Source organism: Neoarius graeffei, chromosome 16, assembly GCF_027579695.1.
Source record: "Neoarius graeffei isolate fNeoGra1 chromosome 16, fNeoGra1.pri, whole genome shotgun sequence".
Lineage (NCBI taxonomy): Eukaryota > Metazoa > Chordata > Actinopteri > Siluriformes > Ariidae > Neoarius > Neoarius graeffei.
The window spans coordinates 39,706,612-39,726,727 of NC_083584.1; the positions used below are offsets into that span (position 1 = coordinate 39,706,612).

Here is a 20,116-nt window from a genome sequence, read left to right on the forward strand (position 1 = left end):
TTGAAGAAGGTGTCTTCCAAAAACTGACAATAGGACTGGGAGTTGAGCTTGACGCCATCCTCAACCCGAAAAGGTCCCACAAGCTCATCTTTGATGATACCAGCCCATACCAGTACCCCACCTCCACCTTGCTGGCGTCTGAGTCGGACTGGAGCTCTCTGCCCTTTGCTGATCCAGCCACGAGCCCATCCATCTGGCCCATCAAGACTCACTCTCATTTCATGTGTCCATAAGACCTTAGAAAAATCAGTCTTGTGATACTTCTTGGCCCAGTCTTGACGTTTCATCTTGTGTGTCTTGTTCAGTGGTGGTCGTTTTTCAGCCTTTGTTACCTTGGCCGTGTCCCTGAGTATTGCACACCTTGTGCTTTTTGACACTCCAGTGATGTTGCAGCTCTGAAATATGGCAAAACTGGTGGCGAGTGGCATCTTGGCAGCTTCACGCTTGACTTTCCTCAGTTCACGGGCAGTTAGTTTGTGCCTTTTTTTTTCAACGCGCTTCTTGCGACCCTGTTGACTATTTTGAATGAAGCGCTTGATTGTTCGATGGTCACGCTTCAAAAGCTGGGCAATTTTAAGAGTGCTCCATCCCTTTGCAATATATGTCACTATTTTTGACTTTTCTGAGTCCGTCAAATCCCTCTTCTGACCCATTTTGCCAAAGGAAAGGAAGTTGCCTAATAATTTTGCACACCTGATATAGGGTGTTGATGTCATTAGACCACACCCCTTTTCATTACAGAGATGCACATCACCTGGTATGCTTAATTGGTAGGAGGCTTTCAAGCCTATGCAGCTTGGAGTAGGCCAACATGCATAGAGAGGGTAATGTGGTCAACATACTCATTTACCTAATAATTCTGCACTCCCTGTATGTGGACACATTACATTACAGGCATTTAGAAGATGCTTTTATCCAGAGCGATGTACAACGTGCCCAGATCAGCCTGGGGAGCAGTCGGGGGTTAGGTGTCTTGCTCAAGGGCACTTCAGCCATTTCTGCTGGTCCAGGAAATGGAACCAGCAACTTTTTGGTTTCAAAGTTGCTCCTCTAACCATTAGGCCATGGCTTCCCCCGACCATCACACCCAATTTGATTTGATTTTTTTGATTTGATTTAATTCGATCATAATGTAAAATGAAGTACAAAATACATTAAAATCAGGATTACACAAGAAAGCGCAAACACTTATTTCCATTGTAGTCCCATTATGTGCTCCAAATGGAGCACTTGCTCAATCTGTTGCCACAAAGTCTGAAGCACATAATTGTATCTGGTTTATTTGTTTACTGTAGCATGACAATTTCCCTTCACTGGAACTAAGAAGCATAAATTTGTTACAACACGACAATGCCACCATGCACAAAGTGAAATCCATGAACACATGGTTTGTGAAGGTTGGAGTGGAAGAACTCATTGCCTGAACTCACTAATCCTTGCAGCCAGATTTCAAAATCTAGTATAAAACCTTCCCAGAAATGTGGAGATTATTATAACAGCAAAGGAGAAAGCCATGGCCTAATGGTTAGAGAAGCAACTTTGGGACCAAAAGGTCACTGGTTCAATTCCCTGGACCAACAGGAATGGCTGAAGTGCCCTTGAGCAAGACACCTAACCCCCAACTGCTCCCTGGACTGCTCTGGGTACATTGTATGTCACTCTGGATAAGAGTGTCTGCTAAATGCCTGTAATGTACTGGAATGGGATGATCAACAAACACATGTGGGTGTGAGGATTAGGTGTCCACAAACCTTTGAAGAAGAGCCACGGCAAGAAGCCTTTATTTGTCACACGTACACTCAAGCACAGACTTAAGCACACAGTGAAATTTAACCCATCTGAAGCAGTGAACACACACACGCATGCACACATACCCAGAGCAGTGGGCAGCTATGCTACAGCACCTGGGGAGCAGTTGTGGGTTGGGTGCCTTGCTCAAGGGCACTTCAGCCCAACCTCAGGCCATGGCTGCCCCATGTTAACTTAACTGCATGTCTTTGAACTGTGGGGGAAACCAGAGCACCCAAAGGAAACCCACACAGACACAGGGAGAACATGCAAACTCCACACAGAAAGGACCCCATCAGCCGCTGGACTCAAACCCAGAACCTTCTTGCTGTGAGGTGACAGTCCTAACCACTATACCACCATGCCACCCATATGGTGTACATTATAGATATATAGATTCAATAAAACGAAAGGAAAGAGAGAAACTTGTGCTTTCACTGTGCATATACCGGTAATACAATCAATGCCACATCAGTTAACCCCATCCCGTGTGCTGTGTGTTTTGCCAGTACTGCATATTTGGTAGCCTGGGAACACCCTTCATAATGCCAAGATTTGATATGATACTATTTTCCTGAACTAAATATATTTCTCTTTTGCATGTATCTCAACCAGAAGTTCTACTATTTTAAATCTAAGTGTACAAAATCTTGATCAAGGTTGTCGGCATTTACAGCTGCGTTTGGCAAACTGGCTTCTTACCCAATGTGATTTTTGCAGTCAGATGGCCAAAGCAAAGGTGATAAAGTAGCCTAAATTAAAAAAAAAAAAATCCATGTTGTTTTGGTCGAATATATTTATGTTTTCTTCATGTACAGATATAAAAAGTGTTATTGGTAAAAAAACAAAACTTTGGGAAAAACCCAATTTTCCATTAATTTTTGCTGTCTGAAGAGAATTCAACCACAGCGACTTCTGGTGGGTTTTTCTCAGACTGATACACATTATACTACTTGGTCATAACATGAACTGTATAACAATATCTTGTGAAAAACTAAAATGAAAAGAAAATGGCATGAACTCCGCAGGCACAAAAATTAAACTTGGCCTGTGATTTTGACCAAAGTGTGCAAAGATCAACTATGGTTACAAATGGACGTTCTACTGATTTCAGACTAATAATAAGACATAGAGTTAAGACAAACAATGGAATACTGGGTTTTAGGCAGCTATGGATAGTTTTCACATGACGTCACAGAGTCAGGGATTCCCTAGTGGCGGCCATCTTGCGGGTCAAGCTTACTGTACGGGTCACTGAGCACACATTGTAACGCGCGAGTACAAAGTCTTCAAAAGAACCCAAGCAGGGGGGTGTCGTGGCTCAGGTGGATAAGGCGCCATACCATAAACCCGGGGACCCGGGTTCGATTCCGACCCGAGGTCATTTCCCGATCCCTCCCCATCTCTCTCTCCCACTCATTTCCTGTCTCTACACTGTCCTATCCAATAAAGGTGAAAAAAGCCCAAAAAAATCTTTAAAAAAAAAAAAGAACCCAAGCAGGCTATTTAAAGCTAGCAATGGTGCACACCTGTTGTATTCACGGCTGTCATAATAGGTCAGATGATGACGTCAAGCGGAGCTTTTATGGAATTCCCACTGTACGGGAGCACGAAGGCGAGCAAACAAACAAACTCAGCATACAAAGGAGAAATCTATGGCTTGCGAGAATCAACCGCAAGGATGATCAGCCTTCCAAACACAGCAAAGTCTGCTCCGATCATTTTATAAGTGGTAAGTTGTTTAAATAAACAATCAATTGCAAATCCGTTAAAGTCCATGAAACATAGGAAGTATAAGGAGAAAAAAAACAGTGAATTGGAAAGCTGCGCACATTTGCGCAGCTTCGCGCAAATGTGCGCAGCTTTCCGATTTAAATCAATTCCGATTTAAATCAACTCGATATTATACACACACATATATTTATATGCAGTGTTGAGAGCTCTAAAATTCCAATGTTTACATACCTTGGCTGTAATTAGGACACGACTGTCACTTGTTTTTATATGGTGGACTTCACGGACCCAGCCACAGACAAAATAATTGTATGACTCCAGCGACTTGTATGCTTTGAGGTCATCAAGTGTGTAGGCACTTTTACTATTCACGAAATAGTTCACAATATCAGGGTATGATATGGATGGCAGCCCTGCATAGTCACTTGAAAATGCATCTTTGTCCACTTCGTAGGGGTCAATTCCCCCAATCAAGGCCAGTTTGGCTGCATACCGTTGTCGTGAGATGTCGTCTAATGTATCTATATACTTCCGTTTGCTTGATTTTGCCGACATTGATCTTTATTTTAGAAAACTGACTATATAACTTCATAAATTCGTCCGAGATAATGTAGCCAGTAATAGCGATGGTCCGTTTTGTTTGCCCCACAAGATGGTGGCTGGAGGGCGTTCCCTGGAATGCCGTGACATCAGTGAAAACTATGTATAACATTATGTCCAAACATTCTGGTTTTCCCATGCTCTCTCCATTTCAACACCTCCTTAAAAAAGCACATTCACATACTTCACAGAGAGCATTTGTAAACAGCCACAGCCGTTTTTATTCATGCACACATTATGATGGGAAAGATTAGTGACACCTGAATGGAGTGCACAGCAGGGGGGTAAAGAGTCACATTAAGGTACTGGTGCTCTAAGCTGAACATTTGGGATGCAACCACACAAGTTCAAACAGCATGAGTCAGGCAAACAGGAGGAAACCGAGGCTGAATTGATTCCTGGAAAATTCGATATGGTATAAAGGAAGCAGGTTCTTCTGCTGCTTGAAGCAGAAACCCTTCCTTCTCCATTTGTTGAATGCGGAATGTCAGAAGTCGAGTGATGAAGATACTAATGGCCTTTTTGATAGAATCATTTAAAGTTGACTGATATTTACTATCTGCTGAGACACATGCATTTCGAACAAATGAGATTTCAAATGGGATGTTATCATGGTCATCAAAATGTGAAAGAGCCCATTGTAATGCAGACTCTTTTTTCCCCCCCTCTCCATTATTCTCTCCCCTATAACTTGGTTATGATTTATGCCTACAAGTTCTCATTGCATATTTTACACCTTGCATCATACCTCACCACGTTACAGAAGAGCGAAAGACTCACCTCTGCATACAGGTCTGTGGTCGCTCCAGGCAGCAAACACCTCAGCTACTCTCTGGCATGTGATGCTCTTTGAGCCCTGTAACACGTAGTCTTCATCACAGGTAAACTGGGCTGTGGCACCAATGCTTAGAAGAACACAAACATATACATAAATTCAATCACACATTATTAAATTACAGCACACGTACTATATACGCACAAAAAAAATGCTCAAATAAAAGTCAGGAGAAGTAAAAGTAAAGAAAAAAGAAGAGTTGAAACTACACTGCACGGGCGATTGCTCGACAACGAGGGAGGCTCAGTCTCCTCTAAAAATGACGAACATCGTGTAGGATGAATTGTGCTAGGCTTATGTTATAGCCGACCTTATAACATTGCTATTTCAGATCCAGAATCATAGAAATATATGTGCTCAACCCAACTACAGTGCGAAATCATTCCCTTATAACTTTAATGTGTGCGTGAGTTTTTCCCCCTCGTGACAGCGCGATGCAGCCCAGCCTCAGTGGACTTCAATGGGATTTGGGAGCTATGCGCTTTTCAGTCTCAAAATGCAAGACGATTATTGGACAAATACTGCGAAAACGCCCGCCTACGGACTCCGAGCCTCACATGGGAGGGATATGGCAGTTTCCGCGAGGAGACTGGTGATTGGTGAAAGCGGCCGGATATTTTCTTTGATTGACAGCTCATTTCAACTATAGACAGGCAGCGGTGAATCTCAGTTCAGTCCCATGCGGATTCGCAAGTGCTGTGGTGTATTGTAAGAGATCAGCTTACATTTCGATTTCATTCATTACATACGGTTTCTACCAGCTTTTTTAGTTTGTATATATTTTCATTGTAAATAAAGTGTAAATATAGTGTTGTCAAGTTTGCTATCTTAGTTCCAGAAATTTCGTTTATTTGAGTGACTGAACTTGAGGGGGCTAGTCAGCTAGCAAGAAAGCTGCGCACGGAGGCCAAGCATTGCTGATTTAATTTTGGCGAAGCCATTTGCCAGTCTTCCTTTCGAGGAAAAAATTAAAATTAAAGAGCAGGGTAGACCAACGCCTCAAACTGACTTGGTGAAAAAGGTAGGGAATAATATTCGTTCCTTTCAGCTCTCCTGGTACGAGAAAGTGAATTGGCTAACAGCAAGTGACCCACATCAACAACAGTAAATAGGCTACTTTAGTAATATGTCATGGATGGACCAAAAATATAGAATCTATTTAAAATGTTTATGCTGAGTATATTATATTGGAATATATATTTTTCTGGATATGAATTAAACACAGCTACAATTTGGAAAACATTTTTAAACAAAAACACAGCCGAGAACATTTCACACTACAGACCTGGATTAAAAGTGAAGGGTTATCAAAATTGTCAATAAAACATTTCTCAGTCAAAATAAGTAAAATATAGGGAAAGTGTCATTGAATGAAATGTGTGGCACCCAGCTCTACTGCTGAGGTTCCTGACAAAGAGCTGCTTTCAGTAATGATCAATTTTTAAACAACATGCCACAATTTTAAAATATAAAATGTTAAAATATCCCCCCCCAACACCACCATCATGTATATTGGACAGTAGGCTAATGGGCCAAAAGAACCTGTTATTTCACAGTTTGTGACGCTGCCAACAATCAGCCAGATCAGAGGCAAGAGTATGGGCAAAATTGATGTTTTTTCTTTTAAAATCTGGAAATATCGTAACTGACCAGCCTCCCCTGTTTGAAAGACTACCAGCCGCCACTGCTATACTGATAAGCCAAGTACTTCACGTGCCACAAATGCGTACTACAGAGTTACACTATATGGCCAAATGGTTGTGAATACCTGACTATCACACCCTTATGTCGTTCTTCCCCAAACTGTTGCCACTAATCAGGACATCTTTGTATGTTGTAGCATTACAATTTCCCTTCGCTAGCACTCAGAGGCCCAAGCCTTTCCCAGCACGACGATCCCTCTGTACACAAAGCGAGCTCCATGAACACATGGTTTGCCAAGAACGGACTGGAAGAACTCGAGTGTTTCCACAGGTGATTGTTTTCTAAAACATCCCACAGACTGCATCAGTGTCCTAACTGTCATTAGACAGCCTTAATTCATCGCAGCTCTGATTTCCATATGCATACTGTCACAGCTTTATTAGCATGCCATTGTTATGCATGTTATTCGCAGAAGAGAGTGATTTATCATCACTAAGTGGTTGGACATGGGTTGTTGAAGTAATCAGATGATAGCAATATTAATGACAGGTGTCTATCGGGGAGCACGGCATCAATAATGCAACTGCGCTTGTGTTCTCTTCATTCAGGCAATGCCCTAAAACACTCAGACTTCATACTAGTCAGCATGATATAGTAGCGGAGAATTACAGGCGAGCAGAAACTGAGTAAACAAACAAGTGCTCAGCCAAGGGAGCTGCTGTAGAAACAAATAAAGTGGTGCAACATGATGAAATCAGTGACATTGTTTTGTTATACCTGTCAATAAAGTATAGTACATTACTTATGTACAGATGTCTGTCTGCCAGATGCCATGCCTCAAATTAAAGCAAAACACCAATACCTACAGTAATTCGACTGAATTGTACAGTATGGTCTCTTGACTCATGAATCCAGATTCCTTGACAATGTTAGAGCTGAGTAGAGTGTGTAATGAAATTCTGAAAGTCAGACAATATTTTCTATCAACTCCTATCGAAAGATATTAGTTGGAGATTAAACCAGCAGAGAAGCTTGCCATGGTCACATATACAAGAGTCTCATCTCATCTCATTATCTGTAGCCGCTTTATCCTTCTACAGGGTCGCAGGCAAGCTGGAGCCTATCCCAGCTGACTACGGGCGAAAGGCGGGGTACACCCTGGACAAGTCGCCAGGTCATCACAGGGCTGACACATAGACACAGACAACCATTCACACTCACATTCACACCTACGGTCAATTTAGAGTCACCAGTTAACCTAACCTGCATGTCTTTGGACTGTGGGGGAAACCGGAGCACCCGGAGGAAACCCACGCGGACACGGGGAGAACATGCAAACTCCACACAGAAAGGCCCTCGCCGGCCCCGGGGCTCAAACCCAGGACCTTCTTGCTGTGAGGCGACAGCGCTAACCACTACACCACCGTGCCGCCCATATACAAGAGTATTTTTTTTTATTATTATTTTTCTTCTTCGCATATCCCAGCTCACAGGGTTCAAAGCATATCATGAAATCTTTCCCCTGGAGCAGAGAGGGTTAAGTGCAGTTGCAGCTTGGAGGTTAACTTACAGTCTTTTGATCTCAAAAGCTTTAAACTCTGATCACCCCTTTCCACTAATTGAACATTCTAACAGAATGTTATTATAAATGTTCATTGACTGTTCAATAGGTTTTAAGAAGGCGAAGGCTCTAGGCTAATGACCAGAAGGCTGTGAAATCAAGCTCCAGCACCCAGCAAGTTACACCCTGTCTTCTCCAGGGACTGGGACTTAACCTCCTAACTTCCTGAAAAGTAGCTCAGAGCCTTAACTCCTAACCATCCATCCATCCATCCATCCATCCATCCATCCATCCATCCATCTTCTTCTGGATCCGGGTCGCGGGGGTAGCAGCCTAAGCAGAGTAGCCCAGACTTCTCTCTCCCCGGCCACCTCCACCAGCTCTTCCGGGGGAATACCAAGGCGTTCCCAGGCCAGCCGAGAGATGTAATCTCTCCAGTGTGTCCTGGGTCCGCCCCGGGGTCTCCTGCCAGTGGGGCATGCCCAGAAAACCTCCCTTGGGAGGCGTTCAGGTGGCATCCTAACAAGGTGCCCGAACCACCTCAACTGACTCCTTTCGATGTGGAGGAGCAGCGGTTCTACTCCGAGTCTCTCCCGAATGACCAAGCTTCTCACCCTGTCTCTAAGGGAGAGCCCAGCCACCCTGCGGAGAACATTCATTTCTAGCGCTTGTATCCGCGATCTCATTCTTTCGGTCACTACCCATAGCTCGTGACCATAGGTGAGAGTGGGAACGTAGATGGACCAGTAAATTGAGAGCTTTGCCTTTTGGCTCAGCTCTCTCTTTACCACAACAGACCGGTTTAGCGTCCGCATCGCTGCTGACGCTGCCCCGATCCTTCTGTCCAACTCCCTCTTACCCTCACTCATGAACAAAACCCCGAGCTACTTAAACTCCTCCACTTTAGGTAACTCCTGACCCACCACTGCACATTTTAACAGAGAATGAATGTTATTAGAAAGTTCAGTGAGTAGTCATCAGGCTCGGGTTAGACTGTCATATTCCAAAAAATAATGCTTGTTCAATAATTTTCAATAATATTAGTAATATTTCATAAAATGACACATGCTCATACAAAACAAAACCTGAATTTAAAAAAAAATGTAATTCTAAAAAAGTTAAACCTTTAAGATTCAATATTCAAGTAGCATTTTTGCTCTAAATGGTTTTGCCTTTGTACACTACCCACTGTGCATCTGTTCTTTGCACACTACAGAATGTACAGTATGTGTGACAGAGGCACCAGGTGTAACGGTCAGCAGAGGCTTTTTAAGAGCTGGAGAAAGGACACCAAGGAAGAATCCAGAGATGATTACCTAAAGTCACTGCCGATGCGTTTGCCGTTTTCAGGCTCTCCCGGGTCTGGACAGGAGTTCGAGGCCTGTTTGATTCCGCCCTCATTCACTGCAAAGTCAGAACAAAGCAAACTGTTACAGCAGCCAACAAAGAGGAGTGAAGAAACAATAACAGCACGACTAAATAACAATGAGAGTAGCAAGACTTCAAGCACACTCACATCAAGACACATGTAAAATGTTTTGGCTTCATTCCATGCTGATGTGTGCTGATAGAAAAGTAGGCGATAAAGCTGAATATCTGAAATATTTCACTGGACCTGATCCAAACTGTTATGCATTTATTGCTTGTCTTTAATTACTGGAGATAAATATGCGCTCAAATTAAAAAAAAAAAGTCTGATTAATCTGTAAACTACACATTCTTATTTAAAAAAAGATTGCAAGGCAAGGTATATAAAGGAGGCAAAAGTGCTTTTTTTTTAAACTTCTTGACAAGAAATTAACCTGGTGAATCTGAAATGCTAAAACTTGAGCATTACTTTATATAAAGGTGTATGATCTAATCCAATTAAAAATATGTGGAAAATGAAAAGAATGGTCGGCTTGTGCCATGTTAAAAGAACAAAGGATGATTCAGCACGATGACTTTCCATCTGAATCCACGAACGGTGAGTCACTTCCTTTATTGCCACTGAGTGAGCTTCATTCCAAATTGCAGGTCATTACCAGAGACACAAAAAATATATGTTGCCCCTGGCCATTCAACACCAGCTACACTAATGACACTCAAGCATACCTAGTCTTTCAACATTTCTCAGAAAGTAATTCAGATATACTGTATGTAGCAACTTACACTATTTCCATTCATACATGTGCATCTATACATACAGTGCCTTGAAAAAGTATTCATACCCTTTGAACTTTTTCACATTTTTCCACCTTACAACCACGAACTTAAAAGTTTTTTAATTGAGATTTTATGTGATAGACCAACACAGAGTAGCACATAATTGTGAAGTGAAACGAAAGTGATAAATGGTCTTCAAAATTTTAAACAAATAAAAATCTGAAAAATGTGATGTGCTTTAGTATTCAGCCCCCCTGCGTCAATACTTTGTAGAGCCACCTTTTGCTGCAATTACAGTTGTAAGTCTTTTGTGGTATGTCTCTACGAGCTTTGCACATCTAGACACTGAAATTTTTGCCCATTCTTCTTTGCAAAATAGCTCAAGCTCAGCCAGATTGGATGGAGAGCGTCTGTGAACAGCAATTTTCAAGTCTTGCCACAGATGCTCAATGAGATTTAGGTCTGGACTTTGACTGGGCCATTCGAACACATGAATATTCTTTGATCTAAACCATTCCATTGTAGCTCTGGCTGTATGTTTAGGGTCATTGTCTTGCTGGAAGGTGAATCTCCTTCCCAGTCTCAAGTCTTTTGCAGCCTCCAACAGGTTTTGTTTAAAATTTTGAAGACCATTTATCATTTTCGTTTCACTTCACATTATGTGCTACTCTATGTTGGTCTATGACATAAAATCTCAATAAAAAATTTTTTAAGTTCGTGGTTGTAAGGTGGAAAAATGTGAAAAAGTTCAAGGGGTATGAATACTTTTTCAAGGCACTGTACACTACACAAATTTGCTGGAAATTTTACAGTAATTTACTGGCAATAGGTATGTTCAAATCTCAGCACCACCGAACTTCCATGACTGAGGTATTGAGCAAGACCTTTAACCTTCAGCTCAGTTGTATCAGTTGCAGCATCCTTTTCTAAAAAGTATGAAGTTGCTTTAATAAAAAGCATCATCCAAGTGAGCAAATATACTGGATTATGTCTTATTTTATACTATGTAAGATGTTACAGTACTCTACTGTAAATATTTACAATATTTTACTGGCAACCAAATTGCCAGGATGTTGCCAATGAATTACAGCCATCCATCCACAAGTCGCCAGATCATCACAGGGCTGACACATAGACACAAACAACCATTTATACTCACATTCACACCTACGGTCAATTTAGGCTACATCCACACGACAACGGCAACGAGATTTTATTAAAAAAAATATCGCGTCCACATGGGCAACGGATCAGTAAAATATCAGGTACATATGGTAACGCAACGCTTGCTGAAAACGATGCAATACACATGCCACACCACTACATGCGCTGTAAGACGGTCCCATCGGAGATACCAGAACAATAGAAGAAGTAGGACGCATGCGCATAAACCCCTTCTTCTACCCAGCGTGAAGCACTCACAGGAACAAGCACACAACAAGAAGAAGATAGCTGCGACTACGTGAGGAAATCGTGCCTTCTGTGTGTACAAATTAGTTTTACTAGTGTGCATAGTTTTATATAACTTAATTTTCTTATTGTGTGTGAACATTTTGAAAAGCATTTTTATATAATTTATATAACTTTTTATATTGTGTGTGAACATTTTGAAAAGCAGTCTTATCCAATAAAAAAAAGAAATTCAAGAAATGGTTCAGTTACTTGTTTATTTAAAAGAAAAGCTGTATACAAAAGTGAATGCAATGCAGTGGTTCATACAAAACAGCGAGAGTGCTGCTTGTTCTAGTCATGTGGTTGTGACGTCATCGTAAACAAATCCATTCTATTCATCCAGACGACTTTGCAACGGCGCCATTGCCAGATTCTTCCACTCTGGAACCCGTTCTCGTTTTGGGGCACCCAAAACGCCAGTGCTGTGTGGACGCCAGGCCGAAACGATAAACAATTTTATCAGATTCACCTGAATCCGTTGCCGTGTGGACAGCCTCTTAGAGTCACCAGTTAACCTAACCTGCATGTCTTTGGACTGTGGGGGAAACCGGAGCACCCAGAGGAAACCCACGCGGACACGGGGAGAACATGCAAACTCCACACAGAAAGGCCCCCATCGGCTGTTGGGCTCGAACCCAGAACCTTCTTGCTGTGAGGTGACAGTGCTAACCACTACACCACCATGCCGCTTATGAATTACAGTAAATATATATTTTACAGTGTATTTAATATTATGCCACTAACAAAACCCATACGACATTAGTTTACATTTAGATGCTAGGATATGCAACATCCTGAAGTTCAGCACACTGCTACTACTCACAAACAAACAAACAAACAAACAAACAAACAAACAAACAAAACACCCAGAATTGTTTAGCATGTAGAGAAGATCAATTTTATTCTCATGATGCCATTTTTTTCTGGTAAGTGTTTCCAAATACCTCACATAAGGCCAGCTTACAGTATCTAGAACACGCAGAAGATCTAGAACATCCACAAGACTTGAAACTCTCTTTTCAGTTGGTTTAATGTCTACATGAGACGTCTTTAAGAGGGAAATTGGTCAGAATTAATAGTCAAAAACTGTCTAGAAAAGTTCTCGTACACTGTAAGAAGTGATTTTGGAGCGTGGTAAATATAATCTATGCAAACCAGATAAAATTTACTCAATTATTGCAGTGAGCCAAGGAATTATAAAGTAATGGGTAAATTATACATATGCTACCTATTCGTTAACAGTAACAACCGTTACATGGAAAAATACGGTAAAATATACCCCAAAGCCGTGAGGCCTGTGCTCCAAATTGCGCATGCGTCAGAGCGCGCGTTTGAGTGAGCGGGACAGGGAACTCTCGGACTGCCATCTTCCTCTCCGCGGCTGTTAGTTTAGTGAGTTATAAAACAGGTTCATTACTTGAAATGTTGTGTGAAGCTGTTGTACTGCACTTTATTCTGTGGTTTTTTTTTTTTTGATGATTTTATGGATTAAAAACATTGAGATGATGAACCATCTGAAAGTCTTTTTTTTTGGGGGGGTACATCTTACCTTCTCCGAATAAGTAATGGTTACTAAGTGATATTAATTACCTTTGATTAGTAATTATCAGGTATTACCTACTAGCAAACAAGAGACAATTTTACCCAATTTCAATGAGAAAGTAGCTGTTGAATAGATACATAAATGTGAGGTAAATTTTACCCAATTTACTTCAGTATTTCATAGCTTTTTATTTCAGTTATTTTATACTCAATATGTGGAATTAAATCTACCCCAAACAAGTCAATGCAAATTGTTACCTCAGATTTAGTGGGTAAATTCTCATCTCATCTCATCTCATCTCATCTCATCTCATCTCATCTCATCTCATTATCTCTAGCCGCTTTATCCTTCTACAGGGTCGCAGGCAAGCTGGAGCCTATCCTAGCTGACTACGGGTGAGAGGCGGGGTACACCCTGGACAAGTCACCAGGTCATCACAGGGCTAACACATATGCCACTTTTCCACTACAAACGCGGCTGAGTCGGGCTGAGTCGAGCTGAGCGGGGCTGTTGGAGTTGCATTTCGACTACAACCGCGCTGAACCGTGCTGGCTGGAAGTGGGTGGACACATTGGGTGGAGTTAGCGAAAGTGGGTGGACGTCAGGTGATGTCGTTAAGCAGCGCAAACAGTGACATCAGTGAGCTTCTAGCGGTAGTCTCACGACCCGAATAGTAAACAATAAACATGGAGGACATGGAGTCGTTAGTGTTGCTGGTCTTGGTGCTGTGGCTTGTTGTCACCGACAACGCGGACAGATACTGGCAAGAGCGTATAGATGAGGCGAGGCGCATAAGGCTTCAGAAATTCTCGTAATTCGTAATTCTTCTCCTTCCGGGTTTGCGGTGTTTACAGATCCCAGCGCGCTCGCGGGGCGTGTGTGGGCATGTGAGGACACTCCTCCTCACCAATCAGTGCACAGGGGAGTGTCTGCTCACGCCCCCAGCCTCACTCGGCTCGCTTTGGCTCGCTTCAGCCCCACTCCAAAACGGTGCGAGTTTTAGGGGCTAAGCAGGGCTGAAGCGAGCTGAGTCGTGCTAGTTTTTGGTAGTCGAAATGCGAGCCGTGTCGGGCTGAAGTGAGCTGAAAAAGGGTAGTGGAAAAGGGCCATAAGACACAGACAACCATTCACACTCACATTCACACCTACGGTCAATTTAGAGTCACCAGTTAACCTAACCTGCATGTCTTTGGACTGTGGGGGAAACCGGAGCACCCGGAGGAAACCCACGCGGACACGGGGAGAACATGCAAACTCCGCACAGAAAGGCCCTCGCCGGCCACGGGGCTCAAACCCAGAACCTTCTTGCTGTGAGGCGACAGCGCTAACCACTACACCACCGTGCCGCCCTGGGTAAATTCTATAGGTTACTTTTTTCAGTGTATGCAATTTTAGACAAAGCTCTAGTTTATTCAATCTGTTGTTTCACATGGTACTATATTTCCCCCACTGTTCACACTGCTATTACACTTCATGCCTACATCTCCAGCCGAAGTGTGCGCTGATTGTAATAACTATGATATAGTGCACATGACAAGAATCTAACCAGAAGTAAACAGTGGTATATTTTTGTTGATTTGCCCATAGATCTAAAATTGAGTTTAAAATACAAACTGTCTGATTTAATTCAACTCTGCATATATACACACACACACATCTGATGAAAGGGTTTGTTGGATGTTAACTTTGAAGGGCAACCTTCTGTTTAGAGTTTCTCACAGAATCTTTAAGCGTTCCTTCAAAGGATTAAATAAAAAAAAATACTGAATTAAATCACACATTGTGAGATGTGAGATTGTGTATGAGATGAAACTTTTTTTTGTCTGAGAGTATACTGGCAGTCTTTTCTGTAATCCTCTAATTCCAGGGTTATTGGGTGACTGGATTTAATGTATTCTCCAAACTGTCTCTCTGCTTGCCTCATTTGACAAAATGCATTGTATTGAGCTCCACAACAGAATGATTTCCCTATCAGAGAGGGATTTAAGTTGAACCCTTGAGGAAGTAAAGAACCCTTACCTATCCAAAGAACACTTGAGGAACTCTTTTTTGGTGTCTGATTACTGCCAGTCTCAAAATGTCATTCTGTGTGTTTGGATTCAAAGTCAGAATTAGACCTAGGGCACCTTGTTGAGTTGACAGGTTTTAATACAGAAATTGGTTAACATTAATAGAAAATACTTTTTTTAAATATAAATTCAAACTGCAGAAGAAAATCATATCTTAATTTAGAAAATATATATCTTATTTACAACAATTTATCTCAAAGAAAATCCCACAGTAGTCTACAATAAATTGTCATGCCTATTCCCTCGTAACTGATGTCCCTCTGGGGGAAGCTGGGTAAATTTAAGAGAAGACCGTACATTTTCTTTAAAATCTCTCAGTAACATGACAAGCTATTTTTTTTGTCTTATTAACTTTGAGAGAGGAACAAAAGAGAGGTGGGTGAGGGAGTGACTGTTTAGCTATTATCTTGCTATTTGTTATATAGACATGAGTGTTTTACTGGGTGGTGTAGTGGTTAGCGCTGTCGCCTCACAGCAAGAAGGTTCTGGGTTTGAGCCCTGTGGCTGACGAGGGCCTTTCTGTGCGGAGTTTGCATGTTCTCCCCGTGTCCGCGTGGGTTTCCTCCGGGTGCTCCGGTTTCCCCCACAGTCCAAAGACATGCAGGTTAGGTTAACTGGTGGCTCTAAATTGACCGTAGGTGTGAATGTGAGCGTGAATGGTTATTTGTCTCTGTGTCAGCCCTGCGATGATCTGCTGACTTGTCCAGGGTGTACCCCGCCTCTCGCCCATAGTCAGCTGGGGACAGGCTCCAGCTTGCCTGCGACCCTGCACAGGATAAGCGGCTACAGATAATGGATGGATGTTTTACTGGGAAATACGCCACTCGTATTTTTCATACAAACTACATCCAAGACACTGAGTGACATAAATCTCTATATGTTATTCGTGAGGAAATCGATTAATTGTTTTAATAAATTTGGGTACTTTTTGTTTCTGAATGTAAGATATTAAAAAGAAAATCACACACTGGCTTGAAGATATGAAGTTTTACTTCTTGTGTTGAAAAACTTGCATTTTTCATAAAAATACATCATGGTACTGAGTGACATATTTAAATAATATTGGCTGGCTTTGAGTGGTCTATCAGATGTATTCCATTCCGCTAGCATGACATTGAATGAGTCAAAGGTGAGTTCAATATCATGCTAGCTGAATGGAATATATCCGATCTACCATGAAAAAAGGCCAATCAATATTATTATTATTATTATTATTATTATACATACACACACTCTTCATATCAGCATTCTCAAAGGCCAACACTAGCTTAGTCACGATTTGGTGCTGTTAGCGTGGCAGTCCCATTACCTTCCAGCCAGCGTAGCAGTAGTGTTAGCAAAGGCCAACGCTAGCTTACCCACGACTCAGTGCTGTTAGTGCGGCAGTCCAGTTACCTTCCAGCGGTGTAGTGTTAGTGAAGGCAAATGCTAGCGCAGTCAAGCCGAATATTATTATTGTCCCTGTGTAATTTACTTAATTACTTTTAAAATCAACATCGACAACTACACACAATGGAGTGACCTGGCAGCCAAAATTCTCTCAAAATCTTCCGCTTTTAACAAAGCAAACCTCGTGGCCATGTTTGTTTACAAATTGTCGCAGTCACTCGCTAGCGCGGAAGTTTTACATCTCCGATGCGTCTCTTTTCCAGTTTTTCGATGTCCGTTGGTATGTTTTTCTCTTGTAAATATGTGTGAAGAATATATAATGAAGTTTTGGTAGCCTTTCGGGTGTTCAGCGTGTCTTCAGTTTCAGTTTTTAGTTTAATCTCATCTTCTCTCTTTCCCGGCAGACAAAAAAATTGATTGTGCGCATGCGCAGCAGAAAAGTTTTGTCATTGGATCTTCGTATGAGCTCTGACGTGTGACGTCGTGTTGTCTTGACAACGTGCAATATTGTTACAATATTGCATACTCATTCTCCATTGGGGAGAGTGGCATAATACATGGAGGATAAGCGATATGATAATATTGTATGCCATCAACAAACCCACTAGAAGGGAATAGAATACATATATGTTATTTACCAGCTGGGAGGTCTGTATCGTGAAATACCATGACCGAGGGCTTGAAAGTACTGACCGAGGCCCTCTGGGCTGAGGTCACAGTATTTCACCATATGGACCGACCTTAAGCTGGTAAATAATATATTTATTTTTTTCTTTACCAAATTCTAACAGAAAACGAGAGCGCCCGAAAGGGAAAACCGAGCCGAGCTGCCATTTTGAATCCTCATTCACGGCTGTAATGCAAATTGCTTCCTCCTCGGTATACAACTGCACTTCCATGGCAGGCAAAAAAAAAAAAAACTACATTTTGCCGCCTATGTTGTCCCCTATTTATACAAAATTGAGTCATTCAGGATTCAGCCATGTTTTTGCTCGGCATTAGAAACAGTTACAGGTTTTTAGCTTTCTCCTGAAAGGTTTTCTTTTATTTCTTCTTCCTCAGGGTAGTAAAACTCGCTTTCGCTGTGAAGACTGTCGTTATCGCTATCCATGCTGTAAAATTAATGCTATTCTCCTGAGAAATGTGAAAATAAATGTTGACAAAAATTGCTACTATGTTTGTTGTTGTTGTGAACGAGCGAGTCGCCAGAGGTCCGTATCCGGGGTCTATAACCGGGGTCCGTATCGTAGGATACGGACCTGCTCGCCAGCCAATCAGAGCGGGATTTGATGGAAACCGGACCGCGAAAAAAATAAATGTTTTTATTTCATGGAAAATGTCCTGTATGTATAATAATTCCCAATATTTCACTTCAGTGACATCACTCCCAGTGTTTTCCCGCTGACTAGATGCATGTTGTCAAAATGGCAAACCAGTTCAAAATTAAAACTGTTTTGATAAACTTGCACATTTTTTGGTGGATGTGTCTATATAATACAAAGAACATTACACCACAGTGGTGCAAAGATATGAAGTTTATCTTCTTGTGTTGAAAATATTTCACTTATTCACTTTGCTCACTCGTGAATATGTTCACCACTCGAAGATAAACTTCATATCTTCATGACACCGTGTTATATCCTCTATATATTGCTGCTATATTTGGTGATACTACAATGTACATCATCAGCATATTTGGTGCCACAGATTACTAGCATCCTCAATGTTGATATTTCATTCCAAAGTGGCAGTTTTTCCATTAACACATTTTAGTCGGTTCTTTCGAAAGTCTGGGAGTGTCATTTCCATTCCTGAGAACCAGAATCTAGTTTGTGCTGTTTTTCACATGTGTACTTCATTCCCATTTCCAATTGTACTCTATGCTATAGGCAGAATGAGTGGGATTTAATAGAGTGTTGTTATGGATAAAAGTGATGTATTTGTGGATGTTCACTAACAATGATTGATTTTTCTGCACTGCTAGTAGGACAGCAGATGGAGAAAATAACTTTAAAAGTTCTCTTGATGAAAACCGGTCATAATAATGAACCACTAATGGGCCGGACAACTTCTAAATGTGTGAAATTTAGTCACAGTGTACACAGTGTACTCATTTATTTGATTAAAAACTTGGCTCTTAACTACTGGGTGTACCAGCAGCTGGTGATAACAGTCTAATTTATTTGGTGAGATGGCCAGAAAAAGGCACAATGTGTCCAACATATCACAGGAAACACCATGGTACTAAGGAATACATGTCAGCTAAACATACCCTGCTAAATTACATCTGCTTACATCGACTAAATTACATTGGATCGTGATCCAGCTTTTCAGCCTTTTACCTCATCCATATTTCAGCATGATACATTTGCATTTAATTTGGTGGTGATGAAAACAGACACCATATAAACCTGGTGTGCACTATATCTCCGTACAGGGAATTCAAGGCCATAAAGTCGACTGATAAAGTCGAACACCTAACCTTAAAAGGGCCGTCTCACCCTTTCTAGATTCCTCTCACCAAGCAGCAACTCGCCATTTTGTATGCAAGTCATGTTCCCAAACCAATTCGCAACAATCTGGCACCATCCTAGGCCATAAATCTTAAATTGTAGCATGAAATTAAAGATATTTTTTCAAAGTATCTATGGTTTAAATTATTTCAACCGATCCGTTCTGGTTTGGTATGGTTATTCTGTTGTAATGGATACGAACCAGCCTTGGCCATCTCACACACGGCTGAGAAGGAAAGAAATAAAGGCATATTTTGCTCAAAGCTTTGACGTATGACACACAGATGAAGAAAAAGTTTGAGATAGGTTTCAAAGGAATCATTAACAGTGAATTTGCGGAGGTTTTACTGCACCGCGAGCTAACAGGTAGCGGTCACGTGCTTTCAAAACTGAAACAATGAACTGGATTCTGGGAAGGGTACATTGGCTTCTTTAATCCCATTGATGTTGTATACTGTTTACTGCTGAAAGAAACTGATCTGGGGGGGGGGGACCTGAAACAAATTCTAGGGTCTCAAAATGGCTACATAATTGGAAGTTTTGGACTTTTGAGGGGAAGCCATGGCCAAATGGTTACAGAAACAGCTTTGGGACCAAAGGGTCACTGGTTTGAATCCCTGAACCAGCAGGATTGGCTTAAGTGCCCTTGAGCAAGGTGCCTAACCCCTGACAAGAATGGTGCCATACCTTGTGTCTGATTAGCCAGAGAAAAACTGATGACGTGATTATCAGTTTGGGCAAGAACCCAGCCATAACTAAACTTGGGACTTTTTCCTATTTTCAGTTGGAAATTACTTTCAAGTGTACTTTTTTGGGTGTTATCATTTTGACACTGTGCATGGC

General features: G+C 41.6%; 1 protein-coding gene across 1 annotated transcript in view; it reads right to left on the bottom strand.

Moving 5' to 3' along the window:
- Positions 1-20,116, bottom strand: part of csmd3b (CUB and Sushi multiple domains 3b) — an 898,971-nt gene that overhangs the window by 406,854 nt on the left and 472,001 nt on the right. The window contains 2 exon segments of the mRNA XM_060942250.1: positions 4,903-5,027; positions 9,479-9,566. Coding sequence (XP_060798233.1) covers positions 4,903-5,027; positions 9,479-9,566 — 213 coding nt within the window.